The sequence below is a fragment of the Opisthocomus hoazin genome, chromosome 8 (assembly GCF_030867145.1).
Source record: "Opisthocomus hoazin isolate bOpiHoa1 chromosome 8, bOpiHoa1.hap1, whole genome shotgun sequence".
NCBI lineage: Eukaryota > Metazoa > Chordata > Aves > Opisthocomiformes > Opisthocomidae > Opisthocomus > Opisthocomus hoazin.
In genome coordinates this window covers 74,364,314-74,389,802 of record NC_134421.1, presented here as the reverse complement: position 1 = coordinate 74,389,802, position 25,489 = coordinate 74,364,314, and the positions used below count along the sequence as shown (strand labels likewise).

The following is a 25,489-nucleotide window of genomic DNA, read 5'->3' as shown; positions in this document are numbered from 1 at the left end:
CCCAGCTCTCCCAGCCTCTCCTCCCAGCAGAGGGGTTCCAGCCCTCGCATCATGGCTGGGGCCTCCTCTGGTCCCGCTCCCACAGCTCCAGCTCTGCCCTGTGCTGAGGGCTCCAGAGCTGGACACAGGACTCCCGGGGGGTCTCAGCAGAGCTGGGTAGAGGGTGGGAAGGGACCTTCGGAGCCCACCCAGTCCAACCCCCCCTCAGTGAGCAGGGACATCTCCAGCTGGGTCAGTGTGTTCAGAGCCCCATCCAACCTGGCCTGGAGTGTTCCCAGGGATGGGACATCAACCACCACTCTGGGCAGCCAGGGCCAGGGCCTCACCACCCTCACGGGGAAGAATTCCTGCCTTAGATCTGATCTAAATCTCTCCTCTTTCAGCTCAAAGCCATCCCCCCTTGTCCCATCACCCCCTGCCCTTGTCCCAGCCCCTCTCCAGCTCTCTCGCAGCCCCTCCAGGCCCTGGCAGCTGCTCTCAGGTCTCCCCGGTGCCTTCTCCTCCCCAGGCTGAGCAGCCCCAGCTCTCCCAGCCTCTCCTCCCAGCAGAGGGGTTCCAGCCCTCGCATCATGGCTGGGGCCTCCTCTGGCCCCGCTCCCACAGCTCCAGCTCTGCCCTGCGCTGAGGGCTCCGAGCTGGACGCAGGACTCCCGGGGGGTCTCAGCAGAGCGGGGCAGAGGGTGGGAAGGGACCTTCGGAGCCCACCCAGTCCAACCCCCCCTCAGTGAGCAGGGACATCTCCAGCTGGGTCAGTGTGTTCAGAGCCCCATCCAACCTGGCCTGGAGTGTTCCCAGGGATGGGACATCAACCACCACTCTGGGCAGCCTGGGCCAGGGCCTCACCACCCTCACGGGGAAGAATTCCTGCCTTAGATCTGATCTAAATCTCCCCTCTTTCAGCTCAAAGCCATCCCCCTTGTCCCATCACCCCCTGCCCTTGTCCCAGCCCCTCCCCAGCTCTCTCGCAGCCCCCCCAGGCCCTGGCAGCTGCTCTCAGGTCTCCCCTTGTCCTTCTCCTCCCCAGGCTGAGCAGCCCCAGCTCTCCCAGCCTCTCCTCCCAGCAGAGGGGTTCCAGTCCTCGCATCATGGCTGGGGCCTCCTCTGGCCCCGCTCCCACAGCTCCAGCTCTGTCCTGTGCTGAGGGCTCCGAGCTGGACGCAGGACTCCCGGGGGGTCTCAGCAGAGCGGGGCAGAGGGGCAGGTTTCTGTGCAGACCCTGTCCCTGCGTCCACGTGGGATGGGGAAGGTGACGGCGTGATCCCGCTGCCGCCCGGGCGCCCGTCCTTCGCTGCGGTAGCGGTGTCACCCGCGCTGCCGCGTCAGCCGGGACGACTGTCACCTGCGGAGCCCGGCCGACCGCACGCTCTCCCCTCTTCCAGGCAGCCTTCCTCGGGCAGCGGGGGCTGACGGAGGACGACTTCCTCACCAAGGTGCTGGAGGGCATGGCCTTCGCTGGCTTCGTGACCGAGCGGGGGGCCCCGTACCGCTCCATCGACCTGTTTGATGAGGTGAGCGGCAGTTTGGGAGCAGCACCCCTCTGCCTGGCTGCCCCACACCACCTTGCTCCCTTCAGCTCCCCCTGACCCTTGAGGGACCGAGCCGGGGACCTGCTGTGACGCTCCGGCTGCGGCGTTGCGCCCGGAGCAGGGATGGGGTGGCCGGATCCTGCCCCGCAGGCAGCCGCTCCTCTCACCCGTCTCCTCTCCTCCCAGCTTGTGGCTTACGAAGTGAAGCGCATGCGCGTGGAAGAGGGGAACAAGCAGAAAATACTGCGGCACATCAAGGAGCTGGCGGAGAAACTTTACAAAAACGTGAGTCCTGGAGGCCTGAGTGCCGGAGGAGCGGGGGGTACGGGGCAGGGGGAGCCTGGGTCAGAGCTCTGTCCCCCCTCCGTCACCTCTCGCTGGAGCTGCTGCTCGCGGTGCACGATCCCGTCCCACCCTGCGCTGCCGGTGTGGCAGGGCACCCGCTGGTCAGCCCAGAAGGGTCTGGCCTGGTGTGAGCTGCTCCCAGGAGCAGGAGTCCTCAGTTTCGAGCAGCCCCGGGCATCAGGCACCCCACGCCTTTGCTCCAGCGCAGCCGCTGCGCATGTCGTCTCGTCCAGGGTGGGCCAGCAAAGGTCCCCTGAAAGCAGAGCAGCGGCTGCGGGCCCCTCGGCCGTCTCGGGACGGAGCTGCTGAGCGGTGCTTCGCTGGCTGCTGTGTTCAGAGCCGAAGGATGGTGAGGGGACTGGAGCATCTCCCCTATGAGGAGAGGTTGAGGGAACTGGGCTTGTTCAGCCTGGAGAAGAGAAGGCTGCGAGGGGACCTTATAAATGCCTACAAATATCTGCAGGGTGGGGGTCAGGAGGATGGGGCCAAGCTCTTTCCAGTGGTGCCCAGCGACAGGACAAGGGGCAATGGGCACAAACTGAGGCACAGGAAGTTCCGTCTGAACCCGAGGAAGAACTTCTTCCCTCTGAGGGTGACGGAGCCCTGGCCCAGGCTGCCCAGGGAGGCTGTGGAGTCTCCTTCTCTGGAGATACTCAAGACCCGCCTGGACAAGGTCCTGTGCAGCCTGCTGTAGGTGACCCTGCTTCGGCAGGGGGTTGGACTGGGTGACCCACAGAGGTCCCTTCCAACCCCTACTATTCTGTGATTCTGTGATTCTGCGAAGCGAGCTGTCCTGGCGGCTCCTGGGAGCCCCGACAGCCTACCCCCAGGGCTGCGGGCTGCTGGGGTTGTGGCTGCCGGCTGGGCGAGCGTTTGGCCCCAGAGGTTGCTGCAGGATGCCTCGCTGGGGCTGCTGCCCTGGGAGAGGACGCGTGACGTCTGCGTGCCTGAAAAGAAACTGTCCGTGCCGTGCCAGGAGAACCCGTACCCGGCGGTGACCATGCACAAGGTGCAGAAGCCCACGGAAGGCTGTCACCTGCGGCTCCACCAGAAGCCTTTTCCCCGTCTGGACGAGGGGACAGTGCAGTGGATCATCGACCAGGCCACTGCCAAGCTGCAGACCGCTCCTCCTGCTGTGAAGGCCGAGAAGAAGTGCATGGTGCCCTCGGGACCCCCCATCGGTACGTGTGCGCAGAGGGCCTTCCCCTGCCGTGAGAAACCCTGCTCAGGAGGAGCTTTACCACGGTGTTGCTGGCTCCTGTTCACACCACGGCACGGCCGAGGGTCCCACGTCAGCAAAATGTGCCGTGGAGAAGCAGCAGCACTGTCCCCATTAGCTTCTGCCCCTCAGGCTGCTTAGAGCTCCGTGAGGTCTGTCCCCCACCATGAGGGGACGGCTGAAGACCCCGTGGTATTCCTCCAGCACGAGCTCTGGGAGCCTGGAGCCCTGCCCGTGTGGATTTGGAGAGGGGGCACCCGCCTCTCCCCACCCCGGGGTGGAAGCTCTGCCCCGGCCGCGCTAACAGCCGGTTCTCTCCCCAGCTGCCATCATGGAGCGCAACGGCAATGCCCTGGCCAACAGCGCCCGTCGCCTGGAGGTGGTCAGGAACTGCATCTCCTACGTCTTCGAGAACAAGATGTTAGAAGCCAAAAAGGTGAGAGTGGCTCTCGAGGAGCCGGTGGTTGAGGGGAGGGGGGGGTGGCTCTGCCTCTCCTCCGTCTCCGGCTGGAGAGGACATTCCCCACCCGTGTCTGGAGCTTTGCTGCCCAGCTCCATTCCTGTATCTCCACGCGTTCCCTCAGCGCTGTTCCTCCTGCTTGTGGCCCTGGGCTTTCGGCTGGTCGCTCCGCTGCGTCAGCATCTCCGGGTGCCCCTCGGGGTCTGTCCTGGGGAGGTGGCCAGGCTGGGGTCCTCCCCGGCCGTGCTGGGCAGGGACCACCCCAGGGCTGTGCTCCAGGCAGCCGGTGTGGGATGTCGCTCTGGTTTCCCTCCGTGTCCGAGTGCGGACGAGCTGTCTGTCCACACCCTGGCGTCAGCCGACGCGGCCGGAGCGGGAAGCCCCTCCTGCACCTCCTCGCCGTGGGCTTGCCCTTGAGCACGCCCTGCAACCAGAGCTCCGTGCGCCCCGGCTTTCTGCTCCGTGACTTCTCCTTTCCCCTGCAGTTATTCCCCGCTGTGCTGCGAGCCATGAAGGGCCGAGCAGCCAGGCACTGCCTGACCCAGGAGCTGAACCTGCACGTGCAGCAGAACCGGGCGGTGCTGGATCACCAGCAGTTTGATTTCATAATCCGCATGATGAACTGCTGTTTGCAGGTAGGAGGGGGCCGGGGAGAGCACGGCTCCTGGGAAGGACCGCGTCTGCGCTCGTGGGAGGCGGCGCGGTGCAGGGGACGGAGCGGGCCGGGGGTCTTGCGGTGAATCCTCTGGTGACCGCCGCTCTCCTCCCCAGGACTGCACTGCCATGGACGAGCACGGGATTGCAGCCGCGCTCCTGCCGCTGGTCACCGCTTTCTGCCGAGTGAGTCTCTGCCGTCGCCCGACCCCCTGCATCAGGACAGGCTGGGGCTGAGCTGCTGGAGAGCAGCTCTGCGGAGAGGGACTGGGAGTGCTGGGGGACGACAGGGTGACCAGGAGCCAGCAGCGTGCCCTGGGTGCCAAGAAGGCCGATGGGATCCTGGGGTGCATGAGGAGGAGTGTGGGCAGCAGGGCGAGGGAGGTTCTCCTGCCCCTCTGCTCTGCCCTGGGGAGGCCCCATCTGCAGTGCTGGGTCCAGTGCCGGGCTCCCCAGTTCCAGAAAGATGAGGAGCTACTGGAGAGAGCCCAGCGGAGGGCTGCAAGGATGAGGAGGGGCCTGGAGCATCTCTGCTGCGAGGAGAGGCTGAGGGAGCTGGGCTTGTTCAGCCTGGAGCAGAGAAGGCTGAGAGGGGACCTTCGAAATGCCTCTAAATATCTGCAGGGTGGGGGTCAGGAGGACGGGGCCAGACTCTTTGCAGTGGTGTCCAGTGACAGGACAAGGGGCAACGGGCACAAACTGGAGCAGAGGAAGCTCCAGCTGAACCCGAGGAAGAACTTCTTCCCTCTGAGGGTGCCGGAGCCCTGGCCCAGGCTGCCCAGGGAGGCTGTGGAGTCTCCTTCTCTGGAGATATTCCAGCCCCAGCTGGACGTGGTGCTGTGCCCCCTGCTCTGGGTGACCCTGCTTTGGCAGGAGGTGGCACTGGGTGACCCACAGAGGGCCCTGCCAACCCCGACCATTCTGTGATTCTGTGGCCCTCGCCGACTCGGAGCTCCCTGGAGGCTGCAGAGCCCAGTGGACTGAAGGGCTGAGGGTCCCCTCGAGGCTTCTCAGAGTGAGGGGTCCTGCCCAGTAGCTTCCAGCCACTGGGAGCGTGGCCAGGCTGGCTGTGCCGCTCTCAGGGCCCCAGGCTCCCTGGAACACCTGCAGAGGGGTGCTCGGAAACCGGGGCTGCCCTCAGGTGCCAGCTTGGTCTGTGGGTCGAGCTGGGCTGTGACAAGATTCCGCCTCCTGCAAAGCGCCTGTGGCGTGAGGCCCCGCGGGGCTCTGGGTGGGCGCTGGGTGGATCTGGGCAGGGTTTGCGAGCAGTGCTTGGAGGAGCTCTGATGCGAGGTGTCCCTCCTGCCAGCCCAGGGTGCGGTGGCTTTCCCAGCCACAGCCTAGGGCAGGGATCACCTGGAGGAGAGGGCCTGGCCAGAGGCCGCGCGTGTGTGAAACTCTTCTTCCACCTTCTGCGTCCTCAGAAGCTGGGCCCGGGCATCACGCAGTTTGCCTACAGCTGTGTGCAGGAGCACGTGGTGTGGACCAACATCCAGTTCTGGGAGGCCATGTTCTACTGCGACGTGCAGAACCACATCCGCGCCCTCTACCTGGACAACAACGAGGAGAACCACGCGGACGAGGTGAGGGGGTGCAGAACCCTCTGCAGAAGCGGCTCTCCCTGAGGTCCGCGGGCTGACCGCGATGCCGAACCGTGCAGCTGGTTCTGGGACATCCCCGTGGGAGCCGTGGGGTGAGGGCTGGCGGGTCTCCCGTCCATGGAGACGACTGATGTCTCCCTCCAACTCCTTCAGGAGAGCACGGAGGGGCCCCAGGAAGCCAGGTCTGCCCTAGAGATAGCATCGGAGCAGCTGAGACTCTGGCCCACCATGAGCCGAGAGAAGCAGCAGGAGCTGATCCAGAAGGAGGAGAGCACCGTTTTCAGCCAGGCCATCCACTACGCCAACCGCATGAGCTACCTGCTGCTGCCCCTCGACACCAGCAAGAACCGCCTGCTGCGCAGCTCTGGGCTGGGCGACGTGGAGAGCGTCAGCAACAGCTTCGTCACCAACAGGTAAGCAGGGCCGGGGAGCCGGGCAGCGCCGCGCTGCAGGGAGACCGGAGCAAACTCAGCTGGGGACGGAGCTCCACGGTGCCGTGGGCATCGGGGTCATGCGGCTGCCAGCAGGGTTGGCGCAGGTCCTAGTGCCTGGGGACATCTCATACCAAGAGTGGAAGCTCTCCTGGGTTCCTATCAAGAGTGGAAAGTCCTTTGGGCTCTGCCTGGTGTGGGTTACAGCAGAGGAGAGAGATGCTGTGGGGTAACTCTTCTCTCCTCCTGCGCGGCAGCATTGCCGGCAGCGTGGCTGAGAGCTACGACACAGAAAGTGGCTTTGAGGATGCAGAGAGTTCGGACGTGGCCAACTACGTGGTGCGATTCATCAACCGCTTTGTGGACAAAGTCTGCACGGAGAGCGGAGTCACCAACGAGCACCTCAAGGGGCTGCACGTCATGATCCCCGGTAACGCGCGTTGCGGCAGCGCTGGGGAGCGGGCGGCCGTGGGCTCGCGCTGGGGACCCTTCCAGGTCAGCTCAGGGGTCTGCTCAAGAGGAGCTTCAACGAGAAGCGGTGGGAGGGCCAGGAGAAGGCACGCACGGTGCTGCGGGTTGACAGGACTTCGCCTGCGCTCGCTAACTCCATATTTGTCCGCAGATATTGTGCAGATGCACATAGAGACGCTGGACGCTGTGCACAGGGAGAGCAAGAGGCTTCCTCCCATCCAGAAGGTCAGGAGCCGGCCCGCTGCGGTGGGGGGAAGGTGCTGGGGCCGCGTGGGGCTGTCGCGTCCCCCTCCGCGGTCTCCACGGGTCTGAGCTGCCCGTCGTACATCCCCGTAGCCAAAGCTGCTGCGCCCCAACCTGCTGGTGGGTGAGGAGTGCGTGATGGAGGGGCTCCGCGTGTACCTCATGCCCGATGGACGGGAAGAAGCTGCCGGAGGGAATATCGGTGGTCCGCCCCTCCTCCCCGCGGAAGGAGCCATCTTCCTCACCACTTACCGCATCATCTTCAAAGGCACTCCCACGGACCCTCTGGGTAGGGGTCTCGCGTGCACCACGTCTGCTGTCTGCGGGGCTGGTCGTGCCGGGGAGGCGGTGGCTTGCTGCTGGCGGGGGTCTCGGGGGGTTGCCTTGGGTGAGGGACCGGCCAGCACTGGGCCTCGCTGGGGCTGCTGCAACCTCCGCACGGCCGATGGTTGCTCCCAGTCCTACCAAGGAGGTGGTTGCCCTTGCTCCCCGCCTTTGGTAGATGATCCATTACTCACGCCCGTCCCAGGCGTCATCTACACGTCACCATGGGCTGGCTGTGGTGTGTCTGGCCGGTTTCTGGCCACTAGATCCTACGGGGCTCTCCGTGGTGGCCACCGAGGGTGGTCCAGAGAGGCCGGGCCGAGGCGGCGGGATGTGGCTGACCTGTTCCCGTGCTTGTGCCCAGTGGGGGAGCAGGTGGTGATCCGGTCCTTCCCCATCGCCTCGCTGACCAAAGAGAAGAAGTTCAACATCCAGGCGCAGGTGGATCCGTTCATCCAGGAGGGCTTGCAGCTGCGCTCCTGCACATTCCAGGTGAGACCACCTGGGGCTGGGGGCTGCTCCTTGGCGTTGCGCCGTCGGGGCTGAGCAGCGCGTTGCTGGGGGGACCCGGCAGGTACGCGGCCGCGCCTGGCACCGTCACCTGGGACGAGGCACTCGCTGCCCGGGCTGACGTGGTTTGGGGGTGCTTCTCCTGAGGGGTCCAAAGACAACCTCTGGAGCAGGCGACGGCGCAGCTGAGGGGACGGAGCCGGAGGTTCCTCGCAGAGGAAGGAGTAGGCAGTGGTCCATGGAATCACAGAATGGTTTGGGTAGGAAGGGACCTTACACACCGTCTCGTTCAACCCCCTGCCCTGGGCAGGGACCCCTTCCCCCAGCCCAGGGTGCTCCCAGCCCCGTCCAGCCTGGCCTTGAGCCCTGCCAGGGAGGGGGCAGCCACAGCTCCTCGGGGCAGCCTGGGCCAGGGCCTCACCACCCTCACGGGGAAGAATTCCTGCCTTAGATCTGATCTAAATCTGCCCTCTCTCAGCCCAAAGCCATCCCCCCTTGTCCCATCACCCCCTGCCCTTGTCCCAGCCCCTCTCCAGCTCTCTCGCAGCCCCCCCAGGCCCTGGCAGCTGCTCTCAGGTCTCCCCGCAGCCTTCTCCTCCCGAGGCTGAGCAGCCCCAGCTCTCCCAGCCTTTCCTCATGGAGGAGGTGCTCCAGTCGCAGTCCTGTTACACGCAGGAGCAACTTCTTGCTCATTAGCTCTGCTCTGGAGGCTGCTGGAGCCCCGAGGAGGTGTGAGATGTCCCCACGCGGCACCCTGGGAGGTGGTTCTGCGAAGCCTGGCAGCAGGTCTTGAGGGAGAGAAACACAGCAGGGAGAGATGTCACAGGGCGAGTAGTTACTGAGCGTTTTACATCTTTGAGAGACCTGTGGAGGTGGAACAGTGCTGGGAGGAGAGCGCCTGGAGTGTGCTGGCAGCTCCTTCCTGCCCGTCTTACAGAATCATGGAGTGCTTTGGGTTGGAAGGGACCTTTAGAGGTGCTCAGAGCTGCAGTGACCGGGCGCTGGAGACGTCCCAGGAGCAGCAGTGCCGGGTACGGGGCGGTCTCCGGGAGGAAGGAGCATGGGGGGACAGAGTAACGGGCACGGGGGGACAGACGGGGCAGCCTCCCAGCCTGGCCTGTGCCCGTTGCAGCCCCGGCTCCCGACCGGGACCTGAGCTCTGCCCTGTGCCGTGGGAAGAGCCCTTCCCTCGCTGAGCACGCCGTGACCGACCCTTCAGCCTGCTCTCTGCTCTTCCTGCAGCTGCTGAAGATCGGCTTCGACGAGGAGGTGGCTTCAGACAGCGCTGAGGTCTTCAGGAAGCACCTGCACAAGCTGCGCTACCCCCAGCACGTGCGCGGCACCTTCGCCTTCACCGTCGGCCAGTCGCCCAAGCAAGCCATGCAGCCCAAAGCCAAGGAGAAGAACCCCTCGCTCAGGTACCCGTGCCGTGGGGAGAGCCGCTCCCGGGCTGCGCTTCACCCTTCCAGGCACTGCAGGGCTTCTCCTCTCCCTCCTCCCGCCCACCCGGCAGAGACCCAAGAAAAGCTGGGGCTCAGGAGGTACCTGGCTCAGCCCTCTCCTCGCACGGGGTCTGGGCTCATCCTCGGGAGGGGACGTGCCACACGCCCGGCAGCCGTCTCCCAGCCCCGCGCCGAGGACCGGGCGAGCTCGGGAAGCGGGGTGTTTCCCTCAGCGGCGTTCCCTGCCCCGTGGCCCGCGCCCCAACATCACCAGCCCCGCGGAGCCGTCTCGCGGGAGCGGTTCTGGCGGGGACGAGGGAGCAGCTCGTGCTGTGCCGGAGGACGGGCAGCGCGGCGGGGCGGCGGCGAGGCTCTCTGCGTGGTGCTGACCTGCAGCCGGGCCCTGCTCCTGCGCTCGGGGCCTGGGCTGAGCGATGCTGTAGCGCTGGGGTCTGGTCGCTGCTGCGCTCGTGCTTGGCGTGCGCTGGACTCTAAGCATCTCTCCCGTGTGTTTGTGACTCAGCTCCCAGCAGGTGACCGATATGTTCCAGGGCCTGACAGTGGGGGTCATGTCCCTTGGGCACCTTGGCCATTCAACCACGTAAGACGCCTTCACCCTGGGTGGGAGCTTGCGAGGTGGCACTGGCTCAGGCTGCAGCCTTCACTGCTCCCAGGGTTTCTTCTCACCGCTCTGCATGCGGCCGGGGCTGCGGGCTTGCCACGCGGGGAGCGCCCGCTGCCGGGCTGCCGTGCAGGTGTGGGGTGCGCGCTCTCACCGTCGCAGTCCCCGGAGGCGGTGGGTCCGTCAGTCATCCCGGTGCCCCACGGCGCTCTGGTGGAGCCTGGGACGTGCCGAGGGAGCTGTGCCTGTGCCACCAACTTCCAGAGACCTCCTGAGCTGCCGGGCCCGGCTCTGAACTTGTGAGATGTGCTTTGTCACCGCCCTCCGAGTCTGCTTCCAGTGTCCCACGCTGTCTGCAGACCTTGTCCCTCCGGTTAGGAAGCCCTCCCGTTCCTCACCTCCGTACCTGAGCACTTGTTCTCAGGACAGCGTTCCTCCCCACTCCGAAGGCTCTCCCTCCCTTGGCAAGCGTAGGGCACACTTGGGTTCCCTCACTGTCTGCTCTGCAAAGCAGAACAAGGCACCTCCTCGCCCCGCTTTGGCCCCCGTCTCGAGAGGGTGAATGTCTTTGCGTCAGCGTGGCTGTTGTCCCGGGTTGGACGTGGCCTCTGCCCTGGCTGGTGTGGATCCCCCGTCTCCTGAAGTTGTTCCCCGTTGAGCCCAGGGGCTCACAGAGATGGTGATGAGCGTGAGGTCCTGCGTGTGGGCAGCCCCGTCCTGCCTGCAGGAATTACAGAATCACAGAGTGTTCGGGGTTGGCAGGGACCCCTGGGGATCCCCCAGCCCAACCCCTGCCGAAGCAGGGTCACCCAGAGCAGGGGGCACAGCACCGCGTCCAGGCGGGGCTGGAATATCTCCAGAGAAGGAGACTCCACAGCCTCCCTGGGCAGCCTGGGCCAGGGCTCCGTCACCCTCAGAGGGAAGAAGTTCTTCCTCGGGTTCAGCTGGAGCTTCCTCTGCTCCAGTTTGTGCCCGTTGCCCCTTGTCCTGTCGCTGGGCACCACTGGAAAGAGTCTGGCCCCGGCCTCCTGACCCCCACCCTGCAGATATTTAGAGGCATTTATTAGGTTCTAAAACATTTATTAGGTTATTAGGAATTCCTGCCATCTGCAGCTCCATCGTGCAGAGCCTGTGCTGGCCACGCAGCCTAATCACCCACGGGTTTTGGAAGATCTCCCTGCTTTTCCCGGTCTACCCTGAGGAGAGGCTGAGCCCTGCTGCTCTGTCCCTGTCCCTTACCCAGCCTCGGGCAGGTCACCCTCTGCAACTGCCTCCCCTCTGCCCTGCGTCTGGCCTGGGCTGGCAGCACCGTAGAAATGATGGAGATTGGAAAAGAGCTCCGAGATCACCCAGTCCAACCATCACCCCAACACCCCCACACCTGCTAAACCCTGTCCCCAAGTGCCACAGCCACACGGTGTCTGAACCCCTCCAGGGATGGGGACTCCCCCACCACCCTGGGCAGCCTGGCCCAACCCCTGACCACTCTCTCAGCAAAGAAATTTCCCCAATCTCCAACCTGAACCCCCCTGACGCAGCCTGAGGCCATCGCCTCTCGTCCTGTCGCTGGGTCCTGGGGAGCAGAGCCCAACCCCCCCTCCCTGCCCCCTCCTGTCAGGGAGCTGCAGAGAGCGAGAAGGTCTCCCCTCAGCCTCCTCTTCTGCAGCCTGAGCAGCCCCAGCTCCCTCAGCCGCTCCTCAGGGGACTTGTTCTGCAGCCCCCTCCCCAGCCTGGCTGCCCTTCTCTGGCCACGCTCCAGCCCCTCCGTGTCCTGCTGGGATTGAGGGGCCCAAAGGGGCCCGATCCCTGCCCTGCTCCCGCTGCCCACCCCATTGCTGACCCAAGCCAGGCTGCCGTTGGCCTTCTTGGCCACCTGGGCACCCTGCTGGCTCCTGCTCAGCCGGCTGCCGACCAGCACCCCCAGGGCCTTCTCCGCCGGGCAGCTCTCCAGCCGCTCCTCCCCAGGCCTGGAGCCCTGCGTGGGGTTGGTGTGACCCACGGGCAGGACCCAGCACTTGGCCTTGTTGGACCTCACACAGTTGGCCTCTGCCCATCGATCCAGCCTGTCCCTGTGGTGGATCCCCTGGCCCCTGCCGTGGGCTGGAGCCCATCTCCTTGGGGGCCGAGCCAGGTCACTGCCTGTGCGAGCTCCGACGCGGAGGTGATGGCCCTAGAGCCTGGGACAAGGCTGGTGTCCCCTCGGGTCGGGAGGCTGGGACGCCTGCTCAGCCTGGCTGCCCTGTCCTGACCCCCGGGCAGCCGGGTCCCCAGGGGAGGGCCAGTGCTGGCGGCTCTCCTGGGGCTGAGGAGGCAGCTCCTGAGACACGTCCCCTCCCGCGGTGACAGTGACTGTGACCCCCCGCCTGTAGCTGGTGGTGAGAGCTGCTCCTGTCTCTGCTTCGCTCTCGGTGCTGGTGTCTCTCACCCTTCAAGGCTGCTCCTCCGGCCGCGCTGGGCTGTCGTCACGCACGTGCGGGCGGTGGGGTCAGCTGGCCTCAACCTCTCCTCTGCTTCCAGGACACTTTCCAAAAACCTGGTGAAAAACGCCAAGAAAACAATCGGCCGCCAGTACGTGACGCGGAAGAAATACACGCCGCCCACGTGGGAGCAGCGCAGCAGCCAGCACTTCGCAGAGGACGAGGACGAGATCTCAGGTTGGGAGCGTCCCGAGCAGGGAAGGGAGGCTGTGGGGAGCGGGACGTTTGCTGGAGCATCTTCCAGCGGGGAGAGGTCTCGGCCGTCGCTCTGCAGGGGAGCAGGCGTGGGGCGCAGAGGTTTGCCACCGTGGTCGCCTCTCCATGGCCTCGGTGGTCCACCAGCTCTCATCTGCTGGTGGTGGCCGGTCAGCAGCTCCGCGTGCTTCCAGCGCTGCGGAGAGGAGGGACCTCACAGAGGCTCCTCGGATGAGAAGTCCTGGATTGAAGATGTGGCCGGGCAGGTTAGGTTAGACGGAAGAAGACCTTGACTGGTTTGAGAGCAACAAAGGCCTGGGAGGGAGAGGAGTCCTCCACGTTGAAGATTGCAGCCTTCCCAGGTGGGAAGGCCTCGGAGGAGACATGGTGGATGGGATGTAGGGTCTCAGTGGGGAGCAGTCCCTCCGGCCGCGCGTGGGGCTGCGCCGGCACCCTGGACGTGGCTGATTGTGGATCTTCTGCTCGGTGAGATGCTCGGGACTCTGCTCCTTGTGTTCGCTCCCCACTCCGTTTGCAGCACTTTTCAGCTCGAGGTCTGCCACAAACGTTACAAACCTCCTCTGTCCATCACCCCAGTGATGAGCAAAGGCGCCGGCTGCCTTCAGACCCCACGAGAGAGATGCCTCTGAGATCTGTTGGGTCCTCCAGTTCTGGCAGTAGGAACGTGAGGAAGATCAGGAAAGCTGCCTGCGGAGAGCAGGCGCCGCGGGCTGTGTCCGCCTGACTGATTTTGCCCGGTTGGAAGTGTCCTGGGCTGGAAGCCTCGCTGGGGCCGCGGTCTCGCCCGTGTTGGTCTCCTCTGAGGGAGGACATGAGACCAGCGGGACAGAGCGGCTCTGGACAGAGCAGTGTTGGGCTGTTCCTCATCTCGCAGTGGTATCAAGTGGTGTGAAAGCAGCAAAGAAATCTGCTCCAACGGCAGTACCCAGGTGGCTGACTGCTCTTGGTCCCTTTCACAGAATCACAGAATCATGAAGGCTGGAAGAGAGCTCTAAGATCACCCAGTCCAACCGTCACCCCAACCCCACCATGCCTGCTAAACCCTGTCCCCAAGTGCCACAGCCACACGGTGTCTGAACCCCTCCAGGGATGGGGACTCCCCCACTGCCCTGGGCAGCCTGGCCCAACCCCTGACCACTCTCTCAGCAAAGAAATTTTTCCCAATATCCAATCTAAACCTCCCCTGATGCAGAATCACTGAATCCCAGTGTGGCAGGGTTGGCAGGGCCCTCTGTGGGTCACCCAGCCCAGCCCCCTGCCCAAGCAGGGGCACCCAGAGCAGGGGGCACAGCACCACGTCCAGCCGGGGCTGGAATATCTCCAGAGAAGGAGACTCCCCAGCCCCTCTGGGCAGCCTGGGCCAGGGCTCCGTCACCCTCAGAGGGAAGAAGTTCTTCCTCGGGTTCAGCTGGAGCTTCCTCTGCTCCAGTTTGTGCCCGTTGCCCCTTGTCCTGTCACTGGGCACCACTGAAAAGAGTCTGGCCCCGTCCTCCTGACCCCCACCCTGCAGATATTTAGAGGCATTTTGAAGGTCCCCTCTCAGCCTTCTCTTCTCCAGGCTGAACAAGCCCAGCTCCCTCAGCCTCTCCTCGCAGGAGAGATGCTCCAGTCCCCTCCTCATCCTCGCAGCCCTCCGCTGGACTCTCTCCAGTAGCTCCTCATCTTTCTTGAACTGGGGAGCCCAGCACTGGGCGCAGCCCAGAACTGGACGCAACTTGAGGCCAGTAGTTTAACCTCACGGCTCTCACCCCAAAGCCCGGTCCCCAGCCCGCTGGACGGGGCAGCTGAGCTCTCCTGTTTCGGGTGAGGGTGGTGGGAGGGAGCTCCTGCTCTGTCCAGTGTCTTCTCGAACGGGAGATGCCTCCAGCCTGGCCGTGTCCTCCCGAGGAACGCCATGCCGGTGCCGAGGGTGGACCCAGACTCCCCTTCATCTCCGCAGTGTCTGAGGAGATGGACAGAAGCACTTTGACCCCCACCACCACCATCAAACCCTCGGACAAGATGACCATCAACCTGGTGGAGCGAGCTTGCTGCCGCGACTACCAGCGGATGGGGCTGGGCACCCTCAGCAGCAGCCTCACGCGCTCCAAGAACGAGCCCTTCCGCATCTCCACCGTCAACCGCATGTACGCCATTTGCCGGAGGTGAGCCTCGACGGGGCCCGCAGCGTGGGGAGAGGGCGGCGGGGGCCTGTCCTGGGTTGTGGGCGCTGGGCGGGGTGGAGGGCTTGTGGTTGTGCCCCGCCGGGCTCCACAGAGCCTCCGGTCTCTCCTGCAGCTACCCCGGGCTGCTGATCGTGCCGCAGAGCATCCAGGACAACACGATCCAGCGCATCTCCCGCTGCTACCGGCAGAACCGCTTCCCCGTGGTGTGCTGGCGCAACGCCCGCACCAAGGCCGTGCTGCTGCGCTCGGGGGGGCTGCACGGCAAGGGCGTCGTGGGCCTCTTCAAGTCCCAGAACGCCCCCGCCGCAGGTGCCCGTCCCCTCCAGTCCCCGTGCCGGCTGCAGACCCCTGCGCGGGGGGTCTCGCGGCGCGGCGGTGACGCTGGCGGTTCTGCCGCCAGGCCCCTCGCAGGCGGACTCCACCAGTCTGGAGCAGGAGAAGTACCTGCAGGCCGTCATCAACTCCATGCCGCACTACGCCGACGCCGGCGGGCGCAACACGCTCAGCGGCTTCACCTCCGCGCACATGAGCAGCTCAGGTGAGGGGCTCGCTCGCGGGACGCGCGAGGGCTGGGGGTCCCGTGCGGGGGGCTCCGGCTGTGGGTCGTGCTGTCCGTCCCGCAGCCCGGCGGCCAGGTGAGCTGCCGTCCCCCCGTCTCCCGCGTCAGCGGAGACCGCAGAGCCCTCCCGGCTCCGGCTGGACCCCCGAGGGGGTGGTGGGGACGGGTTGTGGGGAGCCCAGCGGCCCCGGAGCTGAGAGCGCTGGTGCTGGGGTCCCCGGCGCTCGGGTGGGGACGGACCCCCCCAGCTGAGCTCTCGGCACCGTCTCGGGCAGCCGTGCTCGGGCTCGCTGGCAGGAACCCTCGGTAAGTCTCTGCCGCCTGCGCTCTCCCAGCAGCCTGCGCTCCCCTTCCCGCTCCATCCCCGCCATCCCACCCCACCACGGCTGCAGCGCGGACCGCGGGGGGCACCCGGCCGGGGCTCCCTGCAGCCTGGGGAGGAGGGGGGCTTGCCGAAAGCCCCTCCAAGGGGGGACGTGCCGGGAGCTGCGGCTGAGGGAGGGAGGTTCAGCTCATGGCTGGCGTGGTGGCCAGGGAGCTGCAGGGGCCGTGGCTGGGGGGGATCCCCCCACGCTGCGAGGCTGCCGGAGGGTCGGGCCCCCCCCCCCACCGCTGCACCCGCTGCCGTGTTGCCGTGGCTCCAGCTGGAAGGCGCTTCCCACCCCGGGCTCTCCTGCTTGCTGCCGCTTTCTCTCCCTGGCCCCTTCCCGAGCAGCCGTGGGGAGGCGAGGTGGCGGGGGGGGGTCCCCTCCGGAGCCGCACGGCGAGGCCGGGAGCTGACGTTTTGTTGGTGCTACAGATTTCTCCGACAAGAGGCAGCCTAAGCTGGGATCGCTGATGAAGCAGGTGATGGGAGGGAAGGACGATGGGCCCGGTACTATTAGCCGCGGAGGTGAGGACGTGCGAGCGGACGCTGCCCGTGGGGGCCTCGCCAGACCCCCGCCCGGGCGCAGCTCTCGTAGAGTAGACGCTTCCCCCCCGCTCCCCCCCGAGCTCTCTGCGCTGGGGCGGCCGCGGGGCGGGAGGGTGGGAGCTGCGGCGACGCTCCGCAGCCGTCCCGCTCGTCCCGCTCATGGCGGCCGGGTCGGCGGGCGCCCCGTGCCCGCCCGGCGTGCGTCCGCCTTCGCCCCGGTGCCCTGGCTGAGGCCGCTTTCGTCCTGTGCTCTCAGGGCTCGGTCACAGAGCCAGGGTCATCACTCTCTCCACCCCCAAGTGCGTGTCGGCGAAGGGCCGCGAGTCGCCCCGAGGTACGGTACCGCCGGCCGGCTAACCACCACCGCCCGGGCGCTAACCTGACCGACGGACCCCCCCACACGCACTCCCACCCCGCACACCACTAATGCCCCAGTAACACCCCAGTAACACCCCACCGCAGCCCGCTAACACCTCCAGCGAGCACGGCGCTGGCCTGGTCCGGCTCGCGGTGCCAGCGGTAAGTACCGGGCATGTCCCCAGCCGATCCCGCAGCGTCCTCGCAGGTTTGCTTTGGGCTCCTGGCACTTCTGCTGGCGCTTGGGTGGTGGTGGCCGGGGCCGGGTCTGGCTGGCGGGGACGGGGCAGGTCCCGGCGGCGCGGGCGCAGGAGCGTGCTGCGGCCGTGCGGGTGACGGGACGCGGAGCCGCCGGGCTCGGTGTCCGCATCCCGCGGGGTGGAAGTCCGACGGCGCCCAGCAAGGAGAAGGAGCGAAAGCAAACCTGGTCCCCAGCATCCTCCCGGCATGTTGCTCCTGGGGCGCCGGGCTGCGGGGTGACGGCAGCTCGACCGCCGCTCGCCGTGCCGCGCCGGCCCGGCTGGGGGGAACGCGGCCGCCGGCGCAGCCCGCCAGCGCGGCCGCGACCCCGGCCTGACCGCCCGCTGCCTTGCAGGCAAGTGGGGCAGCATCCGCGCCAGCGGGCGCGTGAGCAGCTACGCCCTGAACGTGGAGATCGGGTCGCGCCTGGCCGGGAAGGACCTGCTGGGTGCCCAGCACAACGGCACGGCGGCGGAGGCCAGCTTCCTGCGCCAGCACCGCGCCTCGCTCTACATCATCGGGGACAAGTCGCAGCTGAAGGTAGCCCCGACGCAGCCTCCCCCCGGATGGGCACCGGGGGCAGTGGGTGGGCTGCTCTCGGGGTGACGCTGATGCTCTGCTCCCTCAGGGGGTGAAGCCGGACCCGCTGCAGCACTGGGAGGTGGTGCCCATCGAGGTGTTCGACGTGCGGCAGGTCAAGGCCAGCTTCAAGAAGCTGATGAAGGCCTGCGTGCCCGGCTGCCCCTCCACCGACCCCAGCGTCGCCTACCTACGGTCCCTGGAGGAGTCCGAGTGGCTGTCCCAGGTCAGTCGTCACCCAAAGCCTGGAGGGGCCCTGGTCTGTCCCCGCGGTGGGAGTCTCTGCTGTTGGCTGGCGCGTGAGGGCCTGTGCTCCTACCTCCTGGCAAGGTGAGAAGGGGGATCCGGGTGCCCTCTCCAGAGCACAGACTGGGGGACACTCGGGGAGCAAGGTGGGTAGGAGGAATAAGGATCACAGAATCACAGAATCGTTAAGGTTGGAAATGAACTCCAAGATCACCAAGTCCAACCGTCACCCCAACACCACCGTGCCTACTTCGTCCTATGGGCGAAGTCATAGAATCACAGAATCATTAAGTTTGGAGAAGACCTCTAAGATCATCCAGCTCAACCGTCAGCCCATCACCACCATGCCTACTTTGTCCTATGGGTGAAGCCATAGAATCCCAGAATCATTAAGGTGGAGAACACCTCTAAGACCATAAAATCCAACCATCAACCCAACATCACCGTGCCTACTTTGTGCTATGGATGAAGTCATAGAATCCTACAATCATTAAGGTTGGAAAAGACTTCTGAGATCATCCAGCCCAATCGCCAACCCATCACCACCATGCCTACCTCGTCCTATGGGTGAAGCCGTAGAATCCTAGAATCATTAAGGTGGAGAACACCTGTAAGACCATCAAATCCAACCATCAACCCAACATCACCGTGCCTACTTCGTGCTATGGATGAAGTCATAGAATCCTCAAATCATTAAGGTTGGAAAAGACTTCTGAGATCATCCAGCCCAACCACCAACCCATGACCACCATGCCTACCTCGTCCTATGGGTGAAGCCGTAGAATCCTAGAATCATTAAGGTGGAGAACACCTGTAAGACCATCAAATCCAACCATCAACCTCTACGACCATCAAATCCAACCATCAACCCAACATCACCGTGCCCACTTTGTGCTATGGATGAAGTCATAGAATCCTAGAATCATTAAGGTTGGAAAAGACTTCTGAGATCATCCAGCCCAATCGCCAACCCATCACCACCATGCCTACCTCGTCCTATGGGTGAAGCCGTAGAATCCTAGAATCATTAAGGTGGAGAACACCTGTAAGACCATCAAATCCAACCATCAACCTCTACGACCATCAAATCCAACCATCAACCCAACATCACCGTGCCCACTTTGTGCTATGGATGAAGTCATAGAATCCTAGAATCATTAAGGTTGGAAAAGACTTCTGAGATCATCCAGCCCAATCGCCAACCCATCACCACCATGCCTACCTCGTCCTATGGGTGAAGCCGTAGAATCCTAGAATCATTAAGGTGGAGAACACCTGTAAGACCATCAAATCCAACCATCAACCTCTACGACCATCAAATCCAACCATCAACCCAACATCACCGTGCCTACTTTGTGCTATGGATGAAGTCATAGAATCCTAGAATCATTAAGGTTGGAAAAGACCTCCAAGATCATCCAGTCCAACCATCACCCCAACACCGTTTGAACCCCTCCAGGGATGGGGACTCCCCCACTGCCCTGGGCAGCCTGGTCCAATGCCCGACCGCTCTCTCAGGAAAGAAATTTTCCCCAATCTCCAATCTGAACCCCCCCTTGGCACAACCTGAGGCCATAACAGGATAAAATAGTCCAGAGCACTGCTCGGTGGTGCTGGCCGTGAGAGCTGCGTGTGTTCCGGCTGGGGAGGCTGGATGGCAGGACGCGGGTGCTGGGCGGCAGTGCCAGCGGTACCCAGGCTGCCCCGGCAGCTGCTGCTCCGTGGGGCTGGTCCCGCTGCCGAGCTGCTGTGGGGCCAGACCCTGGGGTTGCTGGAGGGAGCGAGGGGCCCGCGGCTCTGCCCGTGGCGTGGTGGTTCTGCCCCACGCGCCGTGCGGTCGCAGCCCCAGGGTGCTGCAGGGTGTCTGAACGCGGGGGTCGCGCGTCCTGGCCCTGCATGACCCCCACGCTCGTTTGGCTCGCCCGCTTCTGGGAGCGAGGGTCGCTTCGCTGCTGGAGAGAGTCCAGCGCAGGGCTGCGAGGATGAGGAGGGGCCTGGAGCATCTCTCCTGCGAGGAGAGGCTGAGGGAGCTGGGCTTGTTGAGCCTGGAGAAGAGAAGGCTGAGAGGGGACCTTCGAAATGCCTCTAAATATCTGCAGGGTGGGGGTCAGGAGGCCGGGGCCAGACTCTTTGCAGTGGTGCCCAGTGACAGGACAAGGGGCAACGGGCACAAACTGGAGCAGAGGAAGCTCCAGCTGAACCCGAGGAAGAACTTCTTCCCTCTGAGGGTGACGGAGCCCTGGCCCAGGCTGCCCAGGGAGGCTGTGGAGTCTCCTTCTCTGGAGATATTCCAGCCCCGGCTGGACGCGGTGCTGTGCCCCCTGCTCTGGGTGACCCTGCTTGGGCAGGGGGTGGGACTGGGGGATCCCCAGGGGTCCCTTCCAACCCCGACCATTCTGTGATTCTGTGATTTGTGCGATGCCCAGCACCCGAGTCTCCTGCACCCCAGTAACCCTCGGCCCTTGCGTTGGCAGATCCACAAGATCCTGCAGATCTCGGTGTTGGTGGTGGAGCTCCTGGACACGGGTTCCTCGGTGCTGGTCAGCCTCGAGGACGGCTGGGACATCACCACGCAGGTGGGAGCCCTGCAGCCGCTCGACGCGACGCCCGCCCCGTGGCCGTCTCCCCGGGAGCGGCTCGAGCCCCCCTGTCCCCGCAGGTGGTCTCCTTGGTGCAGCTGCTGTCGGACCCCTACTACCGGACGCTGGAGGGCTTCCGCCTGCTGGTGGAGAAGGAGTGGCTGTCCTTCGGCCACCGCTTCAGCCACCGCGGAGCCCAGACCCTGGCCGGCCAGAGCAGTGGGTTTGCCCCCATCTTCCTGCAGTTCCTGGACTGCGTCCATCAGGTGAGCGCCGAGCGCGCCGGGGCCGGCCGCCTCCGCGTGCAGCGGGGAGCTGCGGTTTGAGGACTCGCCCGTGCTGCTCCTTGCAGATCCACCTGCAGTTCCCCATGGAGTTCGAGTTCAGCCAGTACTACCTGAAGTTCCTCAGCTACCACTACATTTCCAACCGTTTCCGGACGTTCCTGCTGGACTCCGACTACGAGCGCATCGAGCTGGGTGAGGGCAGCGTGTGGGGCCCACGCGGACGCCGGCCCGGTGCCGTGCCCCGAGTAACGCCGCTTCCCCGCTCCGCAGGCCTCCTGTACGAGGAGAAGGGCGAGCGGAAGAGCCAGCAGGTCTACAAGTCCATCTGGGACTACATCGACCGGCTGAACAAGAAAGCCCCCATCTTCTTCAACTACATGTACGCCCCTGAGGACGGGGAGGTGAGAGCTCTGCTCCTGCCCGGCCCCGCGCGGTGCAGACGGCTCGGGTGGGCTCTCCGGGGCCACCCCGGGGTCTCCTCGCCCACGTGCCGCCGAGCGAGCAGCCCCTCGCCGGCTGGACCGCGGCGTTTGCCCACCGGAGCGGTCTCGCCCGGTTGCCATCTCGGGGGGGGGCATGAGCAGCGTCAAGCTCTGGGGGCTGGGGGTGAGGCTGTGGAGGGGGAGATTGGTGGCTGGAGCTGTTGGGGGTCTTCACCAGGAGCTGGGAAGGTCCTTCCTCGGGGGGAGGACCTCAGCGTGGCCTCAGCGGGTCGGTGGCGTGGGGCTGATGGGCCGAGCTGCTCGGAGCTCCCCGTTGGTCTGGGCTCTGTCCTGGCCGAAGCCGGGAGCAGCTCTGCCTTTCCCCGGCCCGGTGCTGCCTTTTCCTGACCCCCCTTCCAGCCTGGGCTGCTGCTTCCTGCTGGTCAGGACCCATCACCCTTGGGCAGAGCTCGTCGTGCGGGGACTCGTTTCCCATCCCCACAGCTTGTCCCTGTGGTGGCCCAACCCTCCCGAGCGTCACCACCCTGCTGCTTCCGCAGGTGCTGAGGCCCTACAGCAACATCTCCAACCTGAAGGTGTGGGACTACTACACGGAGGAGACGCTTTCCGAGGGCCCCTCGTACGACTGGGAGCTGGCGCAGGGGCAGCCGGAGCAGGTGGAGGAGCCGGACCGGCAGGACGCCGGCGCTCCCCAGACCAAGCGCAAGATCATCTGGCCGTGCTACGACAACCGCGGCCGCGTGGAGCCCGACGCCATCTCCAAGCTGCTGGAGGTGAGCGCGGCCGGCGGTGGCATCACAGAATCCCAGCATGGTCAGGGTTGGAAGGGACCTCTGTGGGTCACCCAGTGCCACCCCCTGCCCAAGCAGGGTCACCCACAGCAGGCTGCACAGCACCGCGGCCAGCCGGGGCTGGAATATCTCCAGAGAAGGAGACTCCACAGCCTCCCTGGGCAGCCTGGGCCAGGGCTCCGTCACCCTCAGAGGGAAGAAGTTCTTCCTCGGGTTCAGCTGGAGCTTCCTCTGCTCCAGTTTGTGCCCATTGCCCCTTGTCCTGTCGCTGGGCACCACTGGAAAGAGTCTGGCCCCGTCCTCCTGACCCCCACCCTGCAGATATTTAGAGGCATTTCCAAGGTCCCCTCGCAGCCTTCTCTTCTCCAGGCTGAACAAGCCCAGCTCCCTCAGCCTCTCCTCGCAGGAGAGATGCTCCAGTCCCCTCCTCATCCTCGCAGCCCTGCGCTGGACTCTCTCCAGTAGCTCCTCATCTTTCTTGAACTGGGGAGCCCAGCACTGGACCCAGCACTGCAGATGGGGCCTCCCCAGGGCAGAGCAGAGGGGCAGGAGAACCTCCCTCGCCCTGCTGCCCACACTCCTCCTCATGCACCCCAGGATCCCATCGGCCTTCTTGGCACCCAGGGCACGCTGCTGGCTCCTGGTCACCCTGTCATCCCCCAGCACTCCCAGTCCCTCTCCACAGAGCTGCTCTCCAGCAGGTCCACCCCAAGGCTGCCACCCGTGCGTGGAGTCCGCGCTTGGCCCTGGCCCGCGCTCCCCGGGGTGGGACGCTGCCCCACGCACGCCGTGGGACGGGGTCGTGGCAGGGTTGCCATCGGTCGAGCCCCCAGGACAGGGATGGCGGGGGTCTCATCCCCTCCGGGGCTGATGCCAGAATCCCCCCCGCTGTCCCACCCCGCAGGAGCTGCACAACCTGGAGATGGAGCTGGGGCAGATCCCGGAGCGCTGGAAGGACACGTGGGACAAGGTCAAAGCCTCCCAGCGCACCGAGGCGCGGCAGGAGGGCAGCCGGGTAGGCAGGGGGGCTGCGGGACGGTGCCGGCGTCGGGGCGGGGGGCTCAGCTTTGCCCCAGGGTGCCTCGAGCGAAGCGGGTGTTGGCTCCTGCGGCTGGGGAGGGGGTGTGGTGCTCCCCCGCCTCGGGCCCCGGGGCCATCTCCCCCTCACGCCGTGCCCTCCGCTCCCCCCAGACCCCCAGCTCCCTGCTGATGTCCTCCGGGCTCTCGCACCACCGGCGCTCGCTCGGGGTGTACCTGCAGGAGAGCGGGGTGGGCTCGACCCTCAACCTCAGCCTCGACAGCGACGCCAGCAGCACCTCCACCCCCTCCAGCGGGAAGCAGGGCGCCCGCAAGAGCACCAGCACGCTCTACAGCCAGTTCCAGATGTCGGAGAGCGAGAACAGGCAGGCGCGGGGGGCTCGGGGCAGGGGGATCCCTCGCCGGGGAGGGGTGGAGGCGTGGGGGGCTCTGCTACGCGTGGACCCCGGCCGCTTCTCGTGCTCTCTCCGCTCCGCCCTGACGCGCTGCCTGGCTCCGCAGGTCCTACGAGGGCTCGCTCTACAAGAAAGGAGCCTTCATGAAGCCGTGGAAGCCTCGCTGGTTCGTGCTGGATAAAACCAAACACCAGGTAGCGAGGGGCAGCGCGGGGGTCTGTCCGTCCTGTCCGTCCACCCCTCCCTCGCTGCCGCCGCGCCCTGACGCTGCGGGCCCTCTCCCCGCAGCTGCGGTACTACGACAGCCGGATGGACACGGAGTGCAAGGGGGTGATCGACCTGGCCGAGGTGGAGTCCATCACCCCAGGAACCCCCACCATGGGGGCCCCCAAGATGGTGGACGAGAAAGCGTTCTTCGACGTGAGTGCGGTGGGGAGCTGCGCCGCGGGGAGGGAGCGCAGCAGCCCGCGGCCGCGATGCCGAGCCCTGCCGTGGGCTCCAGCAGCTCCAGGGGCTGGGGTGCTGCTGGCAAACGGGGTGCAGCCGGCTCACGGGGTGCAGCTGGCTCACGGGGTGCTGCTGGCTCACAGGGTGCAGCCGGCTCACGGGGTGCAGCTGGCTCATGGGGTGCAGCCAGCTCACGGGGTGCTGCTGGCAAATGGGGTGCTGCTGGCAAACAGGGTGCCACTGGCTCATGGGGTGCAGCCAGCTCACGGGGTGCTGCTGCCTTACAGGGTGCTGCTGGCTCACGGGGTGCAGACGGCTCATGGGGTGCTGCCGGCTCATGGGGTGCTGCTGGCTCATGGGGTGCAGACGGCTCACGGGGTGCAGCCAGCTCACGGGGTGCTGCCGGCTCACGGGGTGCTGCAGGCTCATGGGGTGCAGCTGGCTCACGGGGTGCCACTGGCTCATGGGGTGCAGCCGGCTCTCGGGGTGCTGCTGGCTCATGGGGTGCTGCCGGCTCACGGGGTGCTGCTGGCAAACGGGGTGCTGCTGGCAAACGGGGTGCAGCTGGCTCATGGGGTGCCACTGGCTCACGGGGTGCAGCCAGCTCACGGGGTGCTGCTGCCTTACAGGGTGCTGCAGGCTCATGGGGTGCTGCTGCCTTACAGGGTGCTGCTGGCTCATGGGGTGCAGCCGACTCATGGGGTGCAGCCGCCCAGCCCCGCTCACCCGCTCCTCTTTTCTCCTCCCCTGCAGCTGAAGACGACAAAACGAGTTTACAATTTCTGCGCCCAGGACGTGCAGCTGGCGCAGCAGTGGATCGACCGCATCCAGAGCTGCTTGTCGGACGCGTGAGGCTGCCTGGAGGAGCCGCCGTCCCCGCACGGAGTCTCCCGGGCCCCGGCGCAGGGAGCAGAGGCCGTGCCCGGGCTTGCGTCCGAGCCGCGGCTGGACTGTCCGGAGCGGAGCAGCCGGCCCTTCCCGCCCGGCTGCCGCGGGCGTGCGGAGCTGGGGGCCCGCGGCCCCGCGCCCCGGCAGCGGCGGGGCAGGATCGGTGCGTTACGCCGCGGTGGGACTGCGGAGTGGAGGAATTCTGCGCGTTGAAGCGGGTCGGGGGCTGCGGGCGGGAGCGTGTCCCGCTCCGTCCTCCCAGGCCTGTCTGAGCCCTGTCATTACCGTGTCCCCTCTCCCCGTGCCCCCCACCCGCGCTGCCTCCCTGCCCTGGCTTGCGACGGCTGCCGGAGCGCGGCGAGCAGAGACCGACCTGGGGCCACGGCGCGCCCCGGCCTCGGCTCCCGCCTCGCTGGACCCAGGGCTCTGCAGCTCAGGGGTCCGGTGACGGCGGAGGGGACGCGCCTGAGCACCGGGACCACCCTGCGCGGCCGGCGTGCGGCGGGCAGCGCGTCCCAGCCCTTCGGCCTCGGCTGTCCCGGCGGCACCAGGCTGGGGGTGGCTGCACCCCACGTCTCGCTGGGGACGTGGCCGTGGCTCACAGCGGGGCTCCCTGTCCTGCCTGGGGCTCGGGCTCTACCTCCTCGGTCAGGCTTGTTGTCACTGGGGGGGAAATGTCCCCCACCTTGGGTGGGGGGAGGCCCAGGCTGGCCCCCGGGGTCCTGCTCGGCTGTGGGTGAGGGTCGGTGCCAGCAGTGACGCCGGGGCTGGGCGCAGCGGTGCTGGGGGTGCCACTGGGTCTCTTTGCACAGTTCCCCCCCTCCAGGTCCTGCGGGAAGGAGGGGGGCAGCCCCCCCCCCGGGGGCACCGCACAGCGCTGCCATCTTCTCCCCCCATCTCGGGGCTCTTCCCGAGACCCCCACCCAGCCCCACACGTGTGCTCTGCCTGGGCTCTCCGGCCAAGCCTGCAGGCAGTGGGCTCCGGCTGCAGCCCCCCACCCCGCAGCCCCCCCACCCCACA

At 66.0% G+C, this 25,489-nt stretch overlaps 1 protein-coding gene across 7 annotated transcripts in view; it reads left to right on the top strand.

The window, feature by feature from the left end:
* The window catches only part of SBF1 (SET binding factor 1), a 90,767-nt gene extending 65,815 nt beyond the window's left edge, over nucleotides 1-24,952 (top strand). For 2 of the 7 annotated variants that reach the window (XM_075427829.1, XM_075427826.1), the window contains 32 exons: nucleotides 1,380-1,508; nucleotides 1,713-1,811; nucleotides 2,848-3,052; nucleotides 3,414-3,526; nucleotides 4,036-4,185; nucleotides 4,322-4,390; nucleotides 5,629-5,787; nucleotides 5,959-6,218; nucleotides 6,494-6,666; nucleotides 6,859-6,932; nucleotides 7,044-7,239; nucleotides 7,639-7,766; nucleotides 9,027-9,202; nucleotides 9,750-9,827; nucleotides 12,366-12,502; nucleotides 14,481-14,685; nucleotides 14,819-15,015; nucleotides 15,107-15,244; nucleotides 16,065-16,157; nucleotides 16,435-16,512; nucleotides 17,131-17,315; nucleotides 17,404-17,580; nucleotides 20,075-20,176; nucleotides 20,260-20,445; nucleotides 20,532-20,658; nucleotides 20,737-20,867; nucleotides 21,449-21,682; nucleotides 22,605-22,715; nucleotides 22,892-23,103; nucleotides 23,240-23,327; nucleotides 23,422-23,553; nucleotides 24,334-24,952. In XM_075427829.1, coding sequence (XP_075283944.1) covers nucleotides 1,380-1,508; nucleotides 1,713-1,811; nucleotides 2,848-3,052; nucleotides 3,414-3,526; nucleotides 4,036-4,185; nucleotides 4,322-4,390; nucleotides 5,629-5,787; nucleotides 5,959-6,218; nucleotides 6,494-6,666; nucleotides 6,859-6,932; nucleotides 7,044-7,239; nucleotides 7,639-7,766; nucleotides 9,027-9,202; nucleotides 9,750-9,827; nucleotides 12,366-12,502; nucleotides 14,481-14,685; nucleotides 14,819-15,015; nucleotides 15,107-15,244; nucleotides 16,065-16,157; nucleotides 16,435-16,512; nucleotides 17,131-17,315; nucleotides 17,404-17,580; nucleotides 20,075-20,176; nucleotides 20,260-20,445; nucleotides 20,532-20,658; nucleotides 20,737-20,867; nucleotides 21,449-21,682; nucleotides 22,605-22,715; nucleotides 22,892-23,103; nucleotides 23,240-23,327; nucleotides 23,422-23,553; nucleotides 24,334-24,432 — 4,641 coding nt within the window. In that variant the 3' untranslated portion in view covers nucleotides 24,433-24,952. The remainder of the gene's footprint in view (nucleotides 1-1,379; nucleotides 1,509-1,712; nucleotides 1,812-2,847; nucleotides 3,053-3,413; nucleotides 3,527-4,035; nucleotides 4,186-4,321; nucleotides 4,391-5,628; nucleotides 5,788-5,958; nucleotides 6,219-6,493; nucleotides 6,667-6,858; nucleotides 6,933-7,043; nucleotides 7,240-7,638; nucleotides 7,767-9,026; nucleotides 9,203-9,749; nucleotides 9,828-12,365; nucleotides 12,503-14,480; nucleotides 14,686-14,818; nucleotides 15,016-15,106; nucleotides 15,245-16,064; nucleotides 16,158-16,434; nucleotides 16,513-17,130; nucleotides 17,316-17,403; nucleotides 17,581-20,074; nucleotides 20,177-20,259; nucleotides 20,446-20,531; nucleotides 20,659-20,736; nucleotides 20,868-21,448; nucleotides 21,683-22,604; nucleotides 22,716-22,891; nucleotides 23,104-23,239; nucleotides 23,328-23,421; nucleotides 23,554-24,333) is intronic. The other 5 variants (XM_075427831.1, XM_075427830.1, XM_075427833.1 and 2 more) reach the window with 3 other exon arrangements.
* The last annotated feature ends 537 nt before the right edge of the window (nucleotides 24,953-25,489 follow it).